Source organism: Eubalaena glacialis, chromosome 12 (genome assembly GCF_028564815.1).
Source record: "Eubalaena glacialis isolate mEubGla1 chromosome 12, mEubGla1.1.hap2.+ XY, whole genome shotgun sequence".
Classification (NCBI taxonomy): Eukaryota; Metazoa; Chordata; class Mammalia; order Artiodactyla; family Balaenidae; genus Eubalaena; species Eubalaena glacialis.
In genome coordinates this window covers 93,691,451-93,710,749 of record NC_083727.1, presented here as the reverse complement: position 1 = coordinate 93,710,749, position 19,299 = coordinate 93,691,451, and the positions used below count along the sequence as shown (strand labels likewise).

The following is a 19,299-nucleotide window of genomic DNA, read 5'->3' as shown; positions in this document are numbered from 1 at the left end:
AGGCACTATTTTGTGCACCTGCTCTAATAATGAAACTTATACACAAGACTCAAACACAGATGGAAAGCCACCTTTATTTACTGCCCATTAAAGCTGCAGGATCACGTACTACAATAAGAACAGAAATGTACTCATCAACTCCTCAAAAGGAAAAATACATCCATGTTTATTAAAAAAAGCTGATCACATTCATGGCCATGGTCATCTGAAGTCATATTTGCACATCACGGATTATGCTGGTTTAATTAAATGCTGGTGCATGTACTGAAACCATAAAGGAAGTATAGCGATTATTTGCCTTCTTTTGTAGATTATCAATTTATTTTATCCCAGCTGTCATTGCCTTGTCACTAAAATCTCTTGCCATTATGAATTTTGTATAGTCTGGAAGTTAAAACAAATGTTATTATTTTTTAAATGTATCATAAATGGGAAACTATGTAATACATTATAACTCTAAGATACATTTTGCATATTTTATAGATTTGGCATACAATAAATTTGCTAATAATTATGATCTTTCGTATTTCTGTGGTATCAGTTGTACCATGCCCTTTTTCATTTTTTATTGTTTATTTGAGTCCTCTCTTTTTTTCTTGGTGAGTCTAGCTAGCTATGGGCTTGTCAATTTGTTTCTCTCTTCAGAAAACCAGCTCTTAGTTTCATTGATCTTCTCCATTGTATTTTAAGTCTCTATTTCATTTATTTCTGCTCTAATTTTTATTTCCTTCCTTCTACTAACTTTGGACTTCATTTGTTCTTCTTTTGCTAGTTCATTAAGGTGTAAAGTTAGGTTGTTTATTCGAGCCTCTGCTTGTTTCTTGAGATGGGCACTTATCTCTATGAACTCCTCTCTTAGAACTGCTTTTGTTGCATTCCACAAATTTTGGTATGTTATATTTCCATTTTCATTTGTCTCAAGGTAATTTTTAATTTCTTTTTTGATTTCTTCTTTCACCCATTGGTTGCCCAGTAGCATGTTGTTTAATCTCTACATTTGTGAATTTTCCAGTTCCTTCGTGTAATTAATTTCTAGTTTCATACCACTGTGGTCAGAAAAATATGCTTGATATAATTTCAGTCCTTTTAAGTTCTTTAAGACTTGTTTCATGGCCTAAAATATGATCTGTTCTAGAAAATGTTCCGTATATATTTGAGAAGAATACATTCTATTGCTTTCAGAGGGAATGTTCTGTATATATCTCTTAAGTTCATCTGGTTCATCTGTCATTTAAGGCTAGTGTTTCCTTATTGATTTTCTCTCTGGATGATGTATCCATTGATGTAGTGGGGTATTAAAGTTTCCTACTATTATTGTATTACTGACTACTTTTCCCTTTAGGAGTGTTAATATTTGCTTTATATATTTAGGCACTTCTGGGTTAAGTGCATAAATATTTACAAACGTTACATCCTCTTGTTGGATTGACCCCTTTATCATTATATAAAACCCACCTTTGGCTCTTATTACATTCCTTGTTTAAAGTCTATTTTGTCTGATATAAGTATAGCTACTCAGCTTTCTTTTGATTTCCATTTGCATGGAATATCTTATCCAATCCCTTCACTTTCAGTTTGTGTGTGCCCTTACATATAAAATGAGTGTTTTATAGGTAGCATATAGACAGATCTTCTTTTCAAACTATATTATAAAGTTATAGTAATTAAAAGTGTGGTATTGGCATAAAAACAGACACATAGATCAATGGAACAGAACAGAGAGCCCAAAAATAAACCCACACATATATGGTCAATTAATTTATGACAAAGGAGTCACAAATATACAGTGGGGAAAGGATAGTCTCTTCAATAAATAGTGTTGGCTATTTACAATAGCCAAGACATGGAAGCAACCTAAATGTCCATCAACAGATGAATGGATAAAGAAGATGTGGTACATATATAGAATGGAATAATACCCATAAAAAAAGAATGAAATGATGCCATTTGAAGCAACATGGATGGACCTAGAGATTATCATGCTAAATGAAGTAAGCCCTATAGAGAATGACAAATATCATATGATATTGCTTATACATGGAATCTAAAAAAGAATGATACAAATGAACTTATATGCAAAACAGAAATAGACCCACAGACATAGAAAACAAACTTATGTTACCAAAGGGGAAAGGAGGGAGTGATAAATTAAGAGTTTGGGATTAATATATACACCCTACTATATATAAAACAGATAACCAACAAGGACCTACTGTATAGCATGTAGAACAATACTCAATATTTTGTAATAATCTACAAGGGAAAAGAATCTGAAAAAGAATATATATAGATAACTGAATCACTTTGCTGTATACCTGAAACTAACAAACACAACACTGTAAATCAACTATACTTCAATAAAAAATAGATAAAAATTTTAAAATAAATAAATAGTGCTGAGAAAACTGCAGAGCCACATGCAAAGAAGAATGAAACTTGACCACTATCTTATACCATACAAAAAAATTAATCCAAAATGGATTAAAGACTTGAACGTAAGATCTGAAACCATAGAACTCCTAGAAGAAAACATAGGCAGTAAGCCCCTCAACATACATCTTGGTGATAATTTTTTTGAATATGTCTCCAAAAGCAAAAGTAACAAAAGCAAAAATAAACAAGTGTGATCTCAAGGGCAAAAATAAATGCCCATCCCAACACCAAACATTTCTTCTCAAGCACTTGCTTAGGTGCCAGAAGTTCCCATGGAAGGTACAATGGTGGACTCTCCTTTGGGAGTCAAAAGACCAAGGATGGCTTGGCTGAAGCTTGCTGTGCAACTTTGAGGCATCAGTCATTTCACAAACTTCAGTCTCTTACCTTTTAAAATAAGGAGTCCATGAAGATTATATAAATAATTTAGAACCATGGACTTCCAAGTTAAGGCATGAAAAGAATTTACATCTGTTCTACCTTGGAAAGATAGTAAGAACATAATCAACTCCTAATCTTAGCAGAAATTAATCTACCTAGTTAGCTAAGAAAAGACGTGATTCATAGAAAACAAACTTATGGTTACCAGAGGGAGATGGAGGGGGAGACAAATTAGGAGTTTGGAATTAACATATACACACTACTACATATAAAAGAGATAGCCAACAAGGACCTACTGTATAGCACAGGGAACTATACTCAATGTCTTGTAATAATCTATAATTGAAAAGAATCTGAAAAAGAATATACTTATATATATAGATTCAGTTATATATATATATAATATATATATATAATATATATATATATATATCGCTGAATAACTTTGCTGTACTCCTGAAGCTAACACAACATTGTAAATTAACTATACTTCAATTTAAAAAATGGTTAATAAAAAGACATGACTCCAAGAGTGGGGAATAGAGAGTTCTGTTTTGAGAAGGACAGGGAGAAAGGAGAGGCAAGTCTCTAAGCATGGATCCTGGCTAGACTCAGATCCGCACAGGTCCAGCTCACCCACCATCTCCTATAGCAAACTCTCTCCCCAGTCTCCCCAAGACTGTTACCTCAGGGCCCCTGCAACCCTCCTATAGCACCTAACTGGTGTGGCCTTGTAAGGTGTTCTTTCTCCTTCCCGATGTAAAATCCTGGAACATAGCCTATTCCTTCTATCCGCTCTAACACCCAGCACTAGGCCTTACGCAGAGCAGGTGCTCAACAAAGGTGAGCTGTATGAATAAAGGGTGGGGAAGAATCTTCAGTGGAGACCTATCAGCAGACAGAGAAACAGGAGTTCGTCAGGTATCTGGAAAGAAAATGCTAAAGAAGGCTAGAGCCCAACTAAAAAACAGACTTTCTTGCTTCACAATTTTGCTTGTGGTTTACAGGTTCATTTTAGGCCAGCCTTCCAGTAGGAATGCAAAAGCAGACTTACATGCCAATATAGTCTTCCTTATTTCAGTGACCAGCACTTAACTACAGCCCTCGATAGCCTTTCACAGAAACGCGCATTTGTATGGGACACAGAAAAATGAGGTGGACACAACGGTGAAGTCACTTTTGGACAAATCCTCTTTTGTCCCGACAGCGTTGGCTGGTGTCTTACCTGCTCTCCTTTGTCCCCTTTCTGTCCAGGTGAGCCTGGAACTCCCAGTAATCCTGCTTCCCCCTGAGCAGAAATGAATTTTGTGTTATCAAATATTCTGTCACATTGAACTAAAAACACATAGTTTACAAATAAGCAGCGGACAGTAGTAAGACAAAGCTTTGCTTTCCTGGGAGCTGACACAGGTCCCTCCGCTGGGAGGCCCTTCTCCCCTCATCATAAGGCTCGCTAACCCCTATTCCAAACGCCCGCTGGCATCAACTCCTCCCCGAGACCGTCCACGGGCTGGAACATGTGCTCTCCTCCACACCCCCTGCACCTCGTACATGCCTTTGGCACGGAGCTTCCTGTGCAGTGCTGTTCACTTGAGGACATGTAAGCTCCCTCTAAACTTCCACCTCTCCCTCCTCCCCGCTACTGCAGCCAGGAGGGGAAGTGGCGCAGGATGCTCTAAGCCGAAGCACGCATCAAGTCATGGTGCCGGGGATCTTCTGCTCCAGAAGCTGGGGCAAGTTTCCCTTCCCTTTGTACTGGTGTAGAGCAAAGCCGTCCAGAGATCACTCAGGCCTCTGAGTGCCATTAACATCCACAAAAGACGTTCGTGCAGCCCAGTGGGCCCAGGCTTCCTGACCAGGAAGGGGCAAGCAAAACAAATTCTTTGGGCAATAACAGAGCTCCTCTGCACTTCCTGTACAACTCACTGCAGAAAGGAGAGCTGGGTGGATATTTGGGATACTGGACAGACACGGTCTCCACACTACGTAGAGTATCTTTGGGTATGTGTTGAAGGGCAGGCACTGCGTTTCCTTCATCTGTGAATTCACAGAATTGAAGCCTATTCCTGGCATGTGTTATGTCCTTGTACTTAGCTGTTGTACAGGTGGTTCCTCCCTTTATTTTCTTCTACTTCCTACCCAGGGAAGAAGGTCAGATGGCCTCAGAACTATCCAGATCGAAATCCAGGAGATCCTATCCCCAACCCCGTTCTCTTAACCCACCCAGCGACTGAGAGGCCCAGGCACCTGATTCAACCAGCACTAAAGGGCAAGACCAGGGCCACACCCGCAGGGCCTGGCTCACTGTGCGGCGTGGCTTTTCTGTGGGCATAGGTGAAAGGCAGCATACCTTGTTTGGAATGCACTGGCACTGGTCTGTAAGTTCCTGCTTTGCTGGCAGAAATGCAGACATTCTACTGGCATGAGCGGGTACCAATGATGCTGCAGTACTTCCAAAGCCTTGCTGCTCTGGGCACTAAAATCCAGAAAGAGGCTTTAGGATATGGGGTCAATTCCAAACATTGTGACATTCCCAGCACTGACTCTCACCAAACTAGACATGACTGGAGTTTCTTGCAAGAACTTCCTTCTAATAACCAAAGGTTGACACCAACCTGTGAAAGTCCATAATGACTTTGCCCTTTCACTAGCCCCCTACGTTTTTATTACTCTGACAACACACTAGAAATGCATTAAATTGTTGGTTTTGGTGAGAAATTCTAAAGCTATTATAGGTGACTTTATGACAAGTACAGTAATATCAAACGTTTACAAGAATTACAATTGTTACAATAAAATACTTTATACACATAACATTGGTACATATGCTTTGGGAACAAATTTTAAAATAAAAGGACGTAATTTGAACTTTTAAAACATCGTTTACTTCAAGAAGATGATTATAAAGGCATGTAAAAGTAGAAAATAAACTCTTTCTATGCTCTAAGGTAGTATGTATTTAATCAAAGTATGTATATCTTATTCCAGTCCATTGTTCTTTATTCAAAAGTCTCCACTGTAACAGACAAGTGATGACTTTTATAACTTATCCAGTGTGTTCAGAACATGTGGGGACAGCCACATGAAGTGAAATTTGGTTACAAAGCAATGAACTTTTTTTCTGTCAAAAAATAAATCCAGATGGCCGTCTGAAGAAGATAAATGCATCCTTTCCTCTCAACATCATTTACCAGAATCCTTACCACGGTTTGTAACTCTGAATTTGCAGTTTCATGAATTTGCAATTTCATATCTCTGAATTTGCATTTTAGGGGGAAGTGTTCACACATTACTTTATATACTACAAATTACATATGCCTGGAAAAATACTGTCAGGATGCAAAATTAAAATATTGTCTGTGGTTATTTATTGTGATGAGATCATGGTTGATATTTATTTTCTTCTATGAAGTTGGCTGTATTTTCCAAATTTTATATAGTAAACATACATAACTTTTCAAACACAATAATATTTTGAAAAAGTGTGTAGCATTCTAATGCTTGTGAGCACAGTAAACACGGTAAGAAAAATAGCTCCCCAAAAAACTGGGACTAGTTTCCTGTCTTTACCACTAGTTCTATCACATTTACTCTCTGCAGATTTAATGATTAGCTGTTTAGTTATCGTCGTAAGTTTCCAAGTCCACAAGTCTAAAAATTACATTAGAATGAAACACACAAGATTATCCCCAAAACGATCCATTTATCTCATATGATTTGATATGATTTTCCAGCCAGTTCCTGCCCCGTGCCCCATGGGTTCAGTTAGATAATCAAGACCTATTCCGAGCTCACAGTTTTGCTCTGGATAACTGATTCACTACTTTAAGACTTTAAAAGCATGTCTCAGGCGTCACTATAAAACTGCCCACACTTTCCAAAAAGTGCCTACAGGGAACATAAGATGTACAAGTAAGGACCCCCTGCTTCATAAAACCTCTGGTTTTGATATGACACATATTTAGTTAATTAGCCCTCAAAATTTTAATCAACTTTCTCATTTATTTTCAACAAATGTTGCTGATTTTCTCCTCTCTTCCTATTTATTCTTCATTCTCTCTGTCTAGGTCTGTAGTCATGAAATCTGACTGCTTCAGAAAGAGAAACCCTAATTAATTGCAGCAAAGAAGTATATTTATAGATTATCCTGAATAAATTTCACTTTTAAAATATGTTATAAAATATTATTAACAGAAAGGATGTCTGATTTGAAATTACAGGACAAAATTAGATTTTTAAGCAAGTACATTAAAATTTGTTGAGTTCAAATATTTTTCAAAAAATATAGTTGATGCCAAAATTATAGCAGATGCACTTAAGTATCTTTTATATAACTATTTACCTTCCAAAATATATATTTCCATTAAATGTAAATATAGCACATATCCATTTCCTGTTAACGATTAACAGAATGGTGATGTCCGCCCCCAAATACTTATCAGCAGGAAAATAAGCAGTCTTTTGTTATTTTTTTCCAAGGTTGGAGACGATTTCCTACTTTATTTTCTACTCTTTAAAACCAAATCTTTTTCAAACATGATTTAAAATTTTTTTTCATGATGTGTGGGGTCATGTCACCGCTTTTAATTATCAAGCCACTCCATTGAATCCATCACCTATTTCCTTAACAGTTTTCTCATAATTCAAGTTGGAGTGACTACTGGTCAAGAGTATAATATTTAGGTACCTCAAAACATCATTTTGTTACTTTTCAATCAGGGAAAATTCGTATTTTAAAAGCTCTCACATAAAAGAAGCATAATTAATTAAAGAAAAACTTCTGGAGAATTCACATCTTCACGATTTAAATGTGTGCCTCCAGGAAGTCTAGGTATTTCAAGTCTGTAGATTGGCATTCTAAATTACCTTTCCAGATATTTATAGAAAGATATTTGGCTGGCTTTCCTTGCAATGAGAGCCATAAACTGGGTTGGAGATATGGTTTATAAAACCAAGTTACGTTAGCAAAACATATAATTTTTACAGACTTAGCTATGCTTTGAGTCAGTTGATCACATTATTATTCTACTACCCAAAGTGAGTGATAGAAGTTAAAAATATTTTTGAACTATTAAACTATGAATAAATCTTACAATTTTCAATGGTAAGCTTAGAACTTCTGACCCAAAGAATACCATTTTCACCTTTTACTTTTACTTTTCATATGTTCTTTCTGTAAGACTTTTCAGAATTAATCCCTTTCAAACACCAGTCAACAAGTCAAGAAACAATGTTTTGACATCTTTTACAAACAAAGCACTAATCATAAAAGAAGGGTACAAAAGTATAATTCCCTTCAATGAGTTTAAAAGGTAGCTGAATAAATTAAAAACAAATACAACTATATCTAATAATATAAGACACACACATGGCCATTGCAATAAGAGATACAGAAAGTACTGAATTTAGTGGGGTTTTTTTAATGGAAGGTTGGTACAAGAAAGTAATAGTTGTAGGGTTAGGTTGAGAATATTAAGAATGAGAGACTAAGAAACTGAATTTCTAATTTGTTGCAAACAGGGAGTAACCAAAGGCTTTGAGGGTGAGATGAACAGAGGACCGGGAATGTGCCTTATTCACGTCAGCCAGCCTTGTTCCTTAGCACAATGTCTAGAAGACCAGTGTTTCTGAATAACAGATGTTTAGTGGAAGAAGGTAAATGAACCTACAAAGCAGTGATGCAGAGACTTATTCTGGCTATGTGGGGACAGGAAAGGCGGATGACACAACAATGCGACGATCCGGGCACGAGGTAAAGGTGGACCACGGCGGTAACAGGAGAGGGGAAGATGCAGGTGAAAAATCTCTCACAAAGGAAAACTGGCCAGGAAGGGTGACGGCTAGGAGAGGGAAGTGAGTGAGAATAACGTACGATCACAGACATAAAACCTCTGTAACTGGAAAATGCTGATGCTACCGTCAGAGCGTGGTTTAGCGAGAAAGGCATAAATTCTCTTTTACTCATGTGGAGTCCAAAGTGAGGCCATATCTTTCCTGAAGTTCCAGATGAAGCACTGGGATTAAAATTGTGACAAGAGACGATGGGACAGCCCCATGAGGGGTCTCTTGCTTGGAACTGTTTGCTCGCCTGGCTTCAAGAGAAGACGTTCAGTGCTGCCCTACACGTGACTCTACAGCCCAGGCAGCTGGCCTTCTACAGTCTTCACACACCAAAAACTGAGCTTACCTTAGGGTCTGATATCTCACAACACGTTTCTTGAGCTATGAAGCTCGAGTTACAGTAGATTTGAAGTTGGTGAATTTCAACCTATTAAAAAATTAGTAATAAGATATATCATTAGTTTTTTTCTTTTTGAAAATCACATTTAGGCATTTGAGAACGATGGTAATTTAACTGGAAAGAAAAAAAGAAGCTAATAGTTAACACAAATAAATCACTGGCAGATATTTTGGTTTTTACTTAATTTAGGATTCATGATTTTATGGACCATTTGAGAAACAGAAATGGATTCGGCTGTTGAGATAGATCTATATGTAAAGGAAATCAAGTAATAGAGCAATTGCAGATCTTTGCTCCTTGTTTCAAACCATCAAAAAGAAGTATTTAATTAAAGAGAGGTAATGCACTACGATAAGAAGAAAAAAAAAGGTATTTAGTTGTTATCTATTTTTCATGGATACTGTCTAATACCCATGGATTTGATGTTACATGGCATATACTCCTGAGCAAGACTCACAGTATTTTTACAAAAATAATTGATTCTTCTTATTTGCTCAGCAAATTCACATTTGTTGGCATTTGGACATGAAATTAAAAGTAGTTTCAGGAAAGTACAATCATGTCTTCAAGTGCAAGATCAAACAACCACATCAGAGAAAGTAAATGGTACAGACTATTGACAAAATTTCAATATGACAGATGCACAGAGAGGCTGCTTCAAATTAGTTTGTGGTTGTAAATTTAATAATTTAATTAATAATCAATCTTATGATGATTTGACATATAACACAGGTCAGGAACAACCTCTTTCCTCCTCCTCCTTCTCCTCCCCACCTCTCTCTCTCTCTCTCTCTCCTCTTTCCCCATCTTTCTCTGTCTCCTAATGTAACAGAGCTAGATTATGTATTTCTTTGAGGTCAGTAAGTACTTTCTATAATAAGACCGAACTATAATAATATAATAATCCTATGATAATAGAAAGCAGATATCTGAGGTTAGCTCTGAATCTCTAACCCAACACCAAAAAAGCAAGAAAGGAGGGGAAAAGCTGTAACTATTACTCTACACTGAGATGAACAAAATCAATTCAGCTCATAGAAAGCATTAAGAATTCCAGACATCTTTTGGATTCATGAGCAGCCTAAGATTTGCAGCCAATGCAAAATTCTGAGATGAAATGAAACTTAATGATTTCTCTTCTATAACTTTTTGCAAGGTTATTGAAGTAAACTTTTATTTATAAAGTTTAAATACACTGTCTTACATAGTCTAATGAAACACCAGGCAGTAACATACCCATTATGTAGAATGAAGAATGTAGAGACTCTAATGAATTAATATTCTCCTTAACTAAAACTAATTTATCATCAACACTGTTATCTAAATAGTCAATAAATACTGAAATTCTATTATGTATCATCCACTGTGCTAGGGCCTTCATATGAATTATTTTACTTAACTGAAGACAGATGATCAATTTTTCATGGATTAGAACCTAATAAAGTACCCATGACACTGAAACTACAATCAGCCCAGTTTAATTATGCTTTTTTAATTCATTAGTTGCTTTAGAATCCTTCACTGACATGGTGCTTTAGAATGAGAATGCACTGACCCTGTCACACAGAATTTTTTTGTTAAAAAAAAAAAATCCCTTTATCAGTTTTGTCACCTATTTCTCTGCACGAAAGCACACGGGTAGTATATGTAAAATAAAACCTAATCATTAGAAGTTTTTTTTGATAATTTACGTTCTGAATAAACAAAACATTTTCACATTACAACAGATCTTATAAATCACAGAGCTTGTATGGAGATGATAAAAAAAATTAGTTTACTTAGAGTTTTAGTAGGACCAAGAATCTTTAAAAAAATAAAATGTGTTTTGTTTGTTTAACTTAAACAGTGACTCTCTCCTCTAAAAGCTCCATCATCGTGACATGGCTTTAATATTATTTCTTAAGTGAACTAAGATTCCACATTAAACTATGAAAGTGTTGTAAGACTATAATTTTCCCATTGTGGCTTTTCATCAGGACACACAGTGATACTCTTCAGCCTCAGGTTGTTCCCTTGAGTAAAATGTTAATTAGACACAGGACACAACACTCAACCTTCAGAGGGGAGCTTGGAGCCAGGACCCCACTCTTGGATTAACTTGCTCCTCTCTCACTGTCACCTCTCCCTCAAAGGTTATGAATTTATATCCCAATCCTAATGTTCTCTGGTTCTTGCCATTCCCCACTTTGCCCTCGCTAGTCCTGCAGGAGATCAGATTCCAGTCAACACCAGTGCTCCAGCAAGGGCTACCGCCACCCCTACCACTGTTACTAGAACTCCCTGAAGATCACTTCCCGTCTACCTACACTCCACCCACTGCTGGAAGTCACAACTCTGAGGTTTAGCTGCTGGGCTCCACTTCCTCCCTTGACTCTGGAGAGACCTTTCTGAAAGGTCTGTCTAGGACTGTTGTCATTACAATTAATACTGTGATTATTATTGGCAGCCACCATTTACTGACACAGACTTGATCCATCTTTCTGACACAGACTGAGCCTTTAAGATCTTTGAGAGAAGAGCAGATTTTGCTGTTGTTGTTTTCCACTCTTTTATGCCAGGGTTGAACGGCATGTCTGGCCCTAAATAAATAAATGAATACACAGAAAACTGACCACATACTATGCACTATGGCACATACGCTTTGCAATTATAACGAGTGAGTCTACCAATATTATTTTATAATTTAGGATACCGAGACTCAGATAAATTAAGAGTGAGCAAGATAAATGAGCAGATCGTAAGAGTTAAGTGGATGAGCTAGGATTTACAATCACATCTGTCTGGTCCCCAAGCAAGCTCACTCTCCCTGATGCCATGATGTCTTATGTCCAGAATTGGCTTCTCCTGCTCTGGGGTATTTTGATAATCATCACTGAACCCTAGTTATGACATTCTCACTGATTTGTTCATTGTGTCTAAGAGAAGACAGTTTAAAAATAATATTTTATTGGAGATATATATATATATATATATATATATATATATATACACACACACATATATAATATCTATCTATCTATCCATCTGTCATCTATCTCTGATGCCTTCCACAGGGGCCTTTAGAAATAATATGCTGGGGCTTCCCTGGTGGCGCAGTGGTTGAGAATCTGCCTGCCAATGCAGGGGACACGGGTTCGAGCCCTGGTCTGGGAAGATCCCACATGCCGTGGAGCAACTGGGCCCGTGAGCCACAATTACTGAGCCTGCGCTTCTGGAGCCTGTGCTCCGCAACAAGAGAGGCCGCGATAAGGAGAGGCCCACGCACTGCGATGAAGAGTGGCCCCCACTTGCCACAACTAGAGAAAGCCCTCGCACAGAAACGAAGACCCAACACAGCCATAAATAAATAAATAAATAAATTTAAAATAACCAAAAAGTTTAAAAAAAAAAAAAACCCCAATTTAAAAAAAAAAAAGAAATAATATGCTGGCCAAACATGTATGTGCACAGAACCGTACTTTTGAAACAAAATTGAACTGTTAAGGGCTTTGTGTTAACAATTCCTATTGGTGACCTGCATTCAGATTATTTTTATGGGTTTTCCCATCATTCCACCCATAAGAAAATGTGAAGTCATCAAATTTAGATATATCCCCCTTTTTAAAGATTATAGGCCTTTGGGAAATTAATAATAAATCTGTACCACGTGAGCATCAAATATAATTTTTAAGGAAACTTTTCATCTGAAAAGGTTTTACTAGACAGTTATTCTCATCCAAATGACCTACTGTTGTGTTTCAGTCCAACAGAACTCTAAAAAACCATTATAAGCTAATGAAAAATAGTCTGCAATACAAACACTTGTGATTCTGAGGATGAATAAATAACCTATTATTCTCGAATGAAAACACCAGATAATCTGGAACCATTTAACTTAAATTTCATCTTTTTCCAGTCCTTTCTATTCAAGACATAGGAACTTAGACCAAGCTTACTTTTGTATAATATTTTCAATTTTTACTAACATTTAATTTTAATAACCTTATTTTTTAAGGCATAACCTAGTTCTTTTAAATTCACAGGCTAGAGAAAAATGGGTGAAAATAGATAGAAAATAATATATGTAAAAATATAGTTGGAAATACATAGCTATGCTTCACACATCTGATAGCAAATTAATTTAAACAGTGTTGAGAAGGGAATATCTTATACAGTTATTAAAGGAAAAAGGTTTTAATAAGATATTTTATTTTAATTTATAAATGTTACTAGTTCACAACTCACGTCCACAGGCTTGCCATCTGAAGCTCGGGTCGCAATAACAGTCCTTCCGTGGAAGTCCACAGTGCCCTTTCCATCAATATGCCGGCTTGCAACTAAGTTACAGTCTGTATAGACCGAAATGGCCCGGGATTGTATACTGAAGCCAAGTTTATGCCACTGACGATCAAACAAAGGACGGAGTTCTCGATTTTGAAAAATGTAGTTCAACACATCTCCCTCCATAGCTCGGAACATAAATTCCACCATCTTCTTTCCACCATCAACTACTATAGAAACCTGCAAAAATGCAAATAATCTTTAAATGTTTGAAATTCAGTTTTAAAAATTATTAAAGCACACAAATCAAAACTCAAGGTGCTACCATATGACCCAGCAATCCCACTACTGGGCATATACCCTGAGAAAAGCATAATTCAAAAAGACACATGCACCCCAATGTTCATTGCAGCACTATTTACAGTAGCCAGGACATGGAAGCAACATAAGTGCCCATCGACAGATGAATGGATAGAGAAGATGTGGTACATGTATACAATGGAATATTACTCATCCATAAAAAGGAACAAAATTGGGTCATTTGTAGTGATGTGGATGAACCTAAAGTCTGTCATACAGAGTGAAGTCAGAAAGAGAAAAACAAATACCGAATATTAACACATATACATGGAATCTAGAAAAATGGTACAGATGAACCTATTTGCAGGGCAGGAAAAGAGACGCAGACGTAGAGAACGGACTTGTGGACACGGGGTAAGTGGAGGGTGGGACGAATTGAGAGAGTAGCACTGACATATATACACTGCCATGTGTAACATAGCTAGCTAGTGGGAAGCAGCCGCATAGCACAGGGAGATCAGCTCGGCGCTTTGTGACCCCCTAGAGGGGTGGGATAGGGAGGGTGGGAGGGAGGCTCAAGAGGGAGGAGATATGGGGATATATGTACACATATAGCTGATTCACTTTGTTGTACAGCAGAAACTAACACAACACTGTAAAGCAATTATACTCCAATAAAAAAATAAAATAATTGAAAAAAACCTCAAGCTGCATGTTAGTAGAACTGAGGCACTCAGTAAAATGTTTTAGATGATACTTGTGTCCGTCGGATTTGTTAACATATAAGAACAGCAAACATCCAGCTATAAAAATGGTTTAAATATGGGATATCTGGTGAATGTAATATGCTCCTTTCTCGAGAGGACATCTAGGAGTGTGTGTGTATGTATCTAAGTATATATATAATTCTGTATGAGTGATTCAAGAATTAAATGTTACTAATTTAAAAACAATAAGAAATGATCACTTCTCTTAGCATGGAAACTGAGATCAACTTCTTTAACCTTTGACGATTTGCATGGTGCAAAGAAAATACATTTTCATAGAGGACATATTCTTTCCGTTCAAGTCATATTTCCATCTTAATATTGTGACTATATAATAACATATTAAAAGACCAGTGAAATGAAAAACATTTCAATGGATATGTACGGAAATAAACACAGATGGATGGTGCCCATAAGTAATTGTGATGTTTACCTCCCCTCCCTGGAGCACCTGCATCCCCTCCTTTCTGCCCAAATGCCACATCTCCCACAAGTATTCCTAGACCCCTGCTCTTCTCGTGTCCCATCTGGGGGAGCCATCCTTTCCATGCTTGCACAGTCCCCACCCAACTCTGAGCTGTCCTCGGCCACCACACTTGTCACCCTGTGGTCATGCTCCAATAGGCTGTTCTCATACGTGGCATCCCCAGACCTACGTGCTCCCTGAGAAAAGGAATCACGCTTTGCCAGTCTCTTATCTTTGTCACTAACTAGCATCTAGCATGTGTTCAATTATTTTTATTGATGGAATCAATATTTATATTGCATCTCTTAATTCACTAAGGATTTTCAGAGGAAACAATGAACGGCTTTAAGATAATGTATAATATCAGAAATAACAGGAAATGAAGAAGTCGTTAGTGAGGTGGTCTCGGGGGTCGACGAAGCAGTTGTAAAGGAAGGGTAGTTAGAGTGTCTTCAGACAAAAATAGGAACCTAGTAGAAAAAAACAAACAGAAAAACAAAACAAAAACAGAAAACAAACTAATCTTGCCTCACCCACCAGGCTCTCCCATTACAAATCTCAGCAAGATCCTTCTAACTCTGAGAATACTTGCATTTCCCTGTGGATGATTCCTCTAAAAGACAGAATATCCGTGCATGAGGTCTGCTCCCAAATTTATGCCCACAGTTCCAAGATTCACCTGGCCTAATCCCACCAGAGGACACAGATCAGTACATCTCTCTGGTTCCTTACCTGTGGCATATTCTGCTGGTTTAAAACCTGCCACAGAAACCACCGTTCCTTTTTGGTGCTTCTTCGTACCCGAAACACGGCTGCTATGGCGAACTCCTCAGGAAGGCCTTTGGGAAACACCTTACTGTGGGAGAAAAAAAGAACCATTGTGGGAAAACTGAAGGCAAGGACAGAAAATCTCGGTATGAAGGTCTCTGCAACACAACATCGTAGTCACATTTTCTCAATGAGTTTAGAATTCATTATACATGTTTATAGCATTCTACCAAATGCATACATGGACGCATCCACGCCTACTTTTACCTATGGAATTTGTATCCTTGTTCTTTCCCTTTTAAAAAATTTCCCGGGAAGGTGTTGTTAAAGCTTGAGGTGTGTAAAAGCGAGTGACTACACTATAGTACTATGGGGCAATATTCATTTACTGAACAAGATGTTCCAACAGAATCTCAGAATTCACTGCAGTCTGGCAAACAGTAGACATTTATAAAGGAAATAAATAGTACCCCTAGGCTTTATCGGTAGAGAGAAGTACAGAGCATTTCAAAGAACACTGCTGGCAATTAAATGTATACTTCCAAAGAACTTTTGTCATATTAAACCCTTGCAAAATGAACTCCTAATTCTGATTTCCTAGTAGGTATCAATTTAGGACTGAATCTAAATATAATAAAGACATTTTAGCTTATTTTTTATTCTTACAGAAAATAAGTAAATTATTTCTAGGTAGCAGAGAGAAGCTTAAAGACAGTCCAAATATGCTTCTGCCTTAACGTTGTTTCAAAATACTGGTCTCACTGGATCCATGAAGAAACTTGGGGAAAAAAATTCACCATGAACATAAATCATATTTAGACTTTCATTGGAAAACACGGAGAGATACATTCCTCCAAGTTGACTTCTAAAGTTATCTGCATTGTATGTAAAAACTCTGCAAGGCAGGAATCTTGCTTTTCTTTCAAGAAATCATGAGGAGTAGTAGGTAAGAATTCTCTTAAGGACTAACATAGCCAGAAGTTGTTTATATAAATAAAACATCATACATTGAGATGGTAACTACTCACTGGGAATATCACACCAAGGTCCACTGAAACTGACAACCAAACTCATGGAGAATTCTGAAACTTTTGTTTTACACTTTGTGTTAGAGAAAAAGTCACAAGTGGTAGGGAAATCAGGAACAAATATGAAAAAAAAAAAAAAGCTATGCTGGCCTAAAGTTCTTAGTTGGTTAAACTCACGCACGTGTGCACGCACGCACACATACACACACACACACACTTACGTATATAGTGTATGAATGTAGGTATATGTACATAAGCATACCTCAGGGATATTGTAGGTTTGGGGCCAGCTCACTGGAATAAAGTTGAATATCACAATAAAGTGAGTCACACGAATATTTTGGTTTTCCAGTGTAAAAGTTGTGTTTACACTATGCTGTACTCTATTCCATGTGCAACAGCATTATATCTAAAAACGTACATACCTTAATTTTTAAAATGCTTTACTGCTAAAAAGAAATATGCTAACCATCATCTGACAACCCAAGGTTGCCACAAACCTTCAATTTGTAAAAAATCCAGTATCTATGAAGTGCAATAAAGTGAAACACAATAAAAGGAGGTCTGCCTCTAAACATATATAAACTCTAGTTTTACCTTCTTCACTAACCTGCTTACCCCCAGTCCGGAGGCTTTCTGGCTCTCAGCTCTTGTCTGGCTGGCTGAAGAAAGAGGAGGCAACCTGGGGCCTCATTTTCATCACACACACACACACACACACACACACACTCACCCCTCTCCAGCCTCCACAGAGGCTGGCTGGTGCCTCCCTGGGATGAGTCCCTCCCGTGCCCGGGGAGGTACCCCAGCCCACGTGCCAGCAGCACCCCGCCCTGCGGTTCTGAGGTTCTAACTTCCTCCTCTCTGCTGCCTGTGACCCCACTGCTTCCCGTCTTCTAAGAATGTATTATGTCTGTCTCTGTGGCTTCATCTCCCACTCTACAGTCATTTCTGCACTTTAGAGGATAAAACTCCAATTCCATCTCCCATCTCTCCCTCACCGACGCCCCTCTTATCTCGGTTTACACATGTATGCATATCTTCACCCTCTCCCCTGCTGTAAAACAGACAAAACTCCTTCCATCCTCGCTACAGCATTATATTACCCTTCCAGGTATCCACCAAGTTTCTTAAATGAAGACTCTAAACAGCACACTGTCACAGCCCTCCGCCCTGAGCCGTCCTGCGTTCTAAAAGCAGTCCCGTGGGCTCTCGCGAGGATGCCCACGGTGCGCCCCTCTTCCCGAGGCGGGCCGTCACGTGAGCGGTCTCACCCAATCGGCGAGGGGGCCTGGGGCGGGGGTGGGGGAGCCGCGGTTCCCGCCAGAAAGGAGCGCGCCGCTGCGGGCGGGAGGGGGAACCGCAGCGGCCGCCCAAGGGGTGCTCAAGACGCCACAGGGCAATGTTGTAGGAGCCCGGGCAGCGGCCACAGCCACGATGGCAAAAACAGCCTAGCTTACCCAGTCAAGAAGTTAATGCAAGAACCGGATGGGCTTATCTCCAAATGGGATTTCCACCCATAATGAATAACTGCGGGATTTGTACTGGGGATGGCGAGCGGATCAGAAAATGTGTCCTTCGGAATTCAGGCAATATCCCTGCTGTGGAAGCTTGTCAGTTTTTTTGGCTTTTGCTTTTAATTAGGATGTTGGAAAATAATGAAAAGATAACCCCTTTTTAAACTTAGGAATTCCCCCCTCCCCCTCCGCCAAGCACTGCAAGGTCGCTCATTTCTGGAGCATCTGGAATGTTGAAGTGCCGACGGTCACTCTTCACCCTCGCCCTAAAAAGACGGCCTCCCCCTCTTTCGGTTTCCGCCCTTCACGCGCCTGAATCTTGTCCCGAGGGAGAAAACCCACGACACTGGGGGCTCTCAGAGCGCGCCTGCGCGGAGACAAGTCCCCGAGTTCGGAACCCCTTTGGACCACTTGGAGGAAAATTGTCATATGGGTTCCGACCTAGATTTTTAGGCCGAAACTTGGTGACGGGAAGGGCCCCTTGGGTACTTGAAGAAGGAGGCGAGTGGAAACCGCTATGGGCCAGGCCGTGGTCATCATGGACGGAGCCTGGACGGAGGGCTCGAGTGACCCACCAGGCGGCACGGTGGCTACAGTGAACTGAATTCTGCAGGAGGATGTAACCGGGTCACAGAAGAGGCCGGAGGAGACGGGGCAGCTGGAGGCCGGTCCGAAGGCTGAGCTGGTGAGTCCTGGGGAGGCCCTTTCGGACGCTCTGCGCCGAACGAGGAGGGGGCGCTGAGCCCGGGCCGCAGACAGGCGTGGACGTGCGGGGGCTGCCCGGGCTGACGGGGGTGGAGACCGCGCTCGCGGGGGACAGGTCTCAGCGGGGCCGGCATCCTGTTAAGGGACGGTGCCCGCGGTCGCCCTGCAGGATCTCCTGGGGCCAAACCCAGGCCTGTCTCCTCCCGCCACACCTTCGGGCCAGGCCGGGCCATCCACGAGTGGGACACAGGGTCCAGCCCCAGAGGGCTGTGTCCCGGGCCACTCGTCCCTGGAGTCCAGCCCCAGAGGGCTGTGTCCCGGGCCACTCGTCTCTGGAGTCCAGCCCCAGAGGGCTGTGTCCCGGGCCACTCGTCCCCGGAGTCCAGCCCCAGAGGGCTGTGTCCCGGGCCACTCGTCCCCGGAGTCCAGCCCC

At 39.6% G+C, this 19,299-nt stretch overlaps 1 protein-coding gene across 1 annotated transcript in view; it reads right to left on the bottom strand.

Annotated features, from left to right (window-relative positions):
- The window catches only part of COL19A1 (collagen type XIX alpha 1 chain), a 322,067-nt gene that overhangs the window by 246,192 nt on the left and 56,576 nt on the right, over positions 1 to 19,299 (bottom strand). The window contains exons 5-9 of the mRNA XM_061207711.1: positions 15,581 to 15,704; positions 13,280 to 13,555; positions 9,002 to 9,082; positions 5,165 to 5,290; positions 4,040 to 4,102 (exon numbers count right to left, since the gene is read on the bottom strand). Coding sequence (XP_061063694.1) covers positions 4,040 to 4,102; positions 5,165 to 5,290; positions 9,002 to 9,082; positions 13,280 to 13,555; positions 15,581 to 15,704 — 670 coding nt within the window. The remainder of the gene's footprint in view (positions 1 to 4,039; positions 4,103 to 5,164; positions 5,291 to 9,001; positions 9,083 to 13,279; positions 13,556 to 15,580; positions 15,705 to 19,299) is intronic.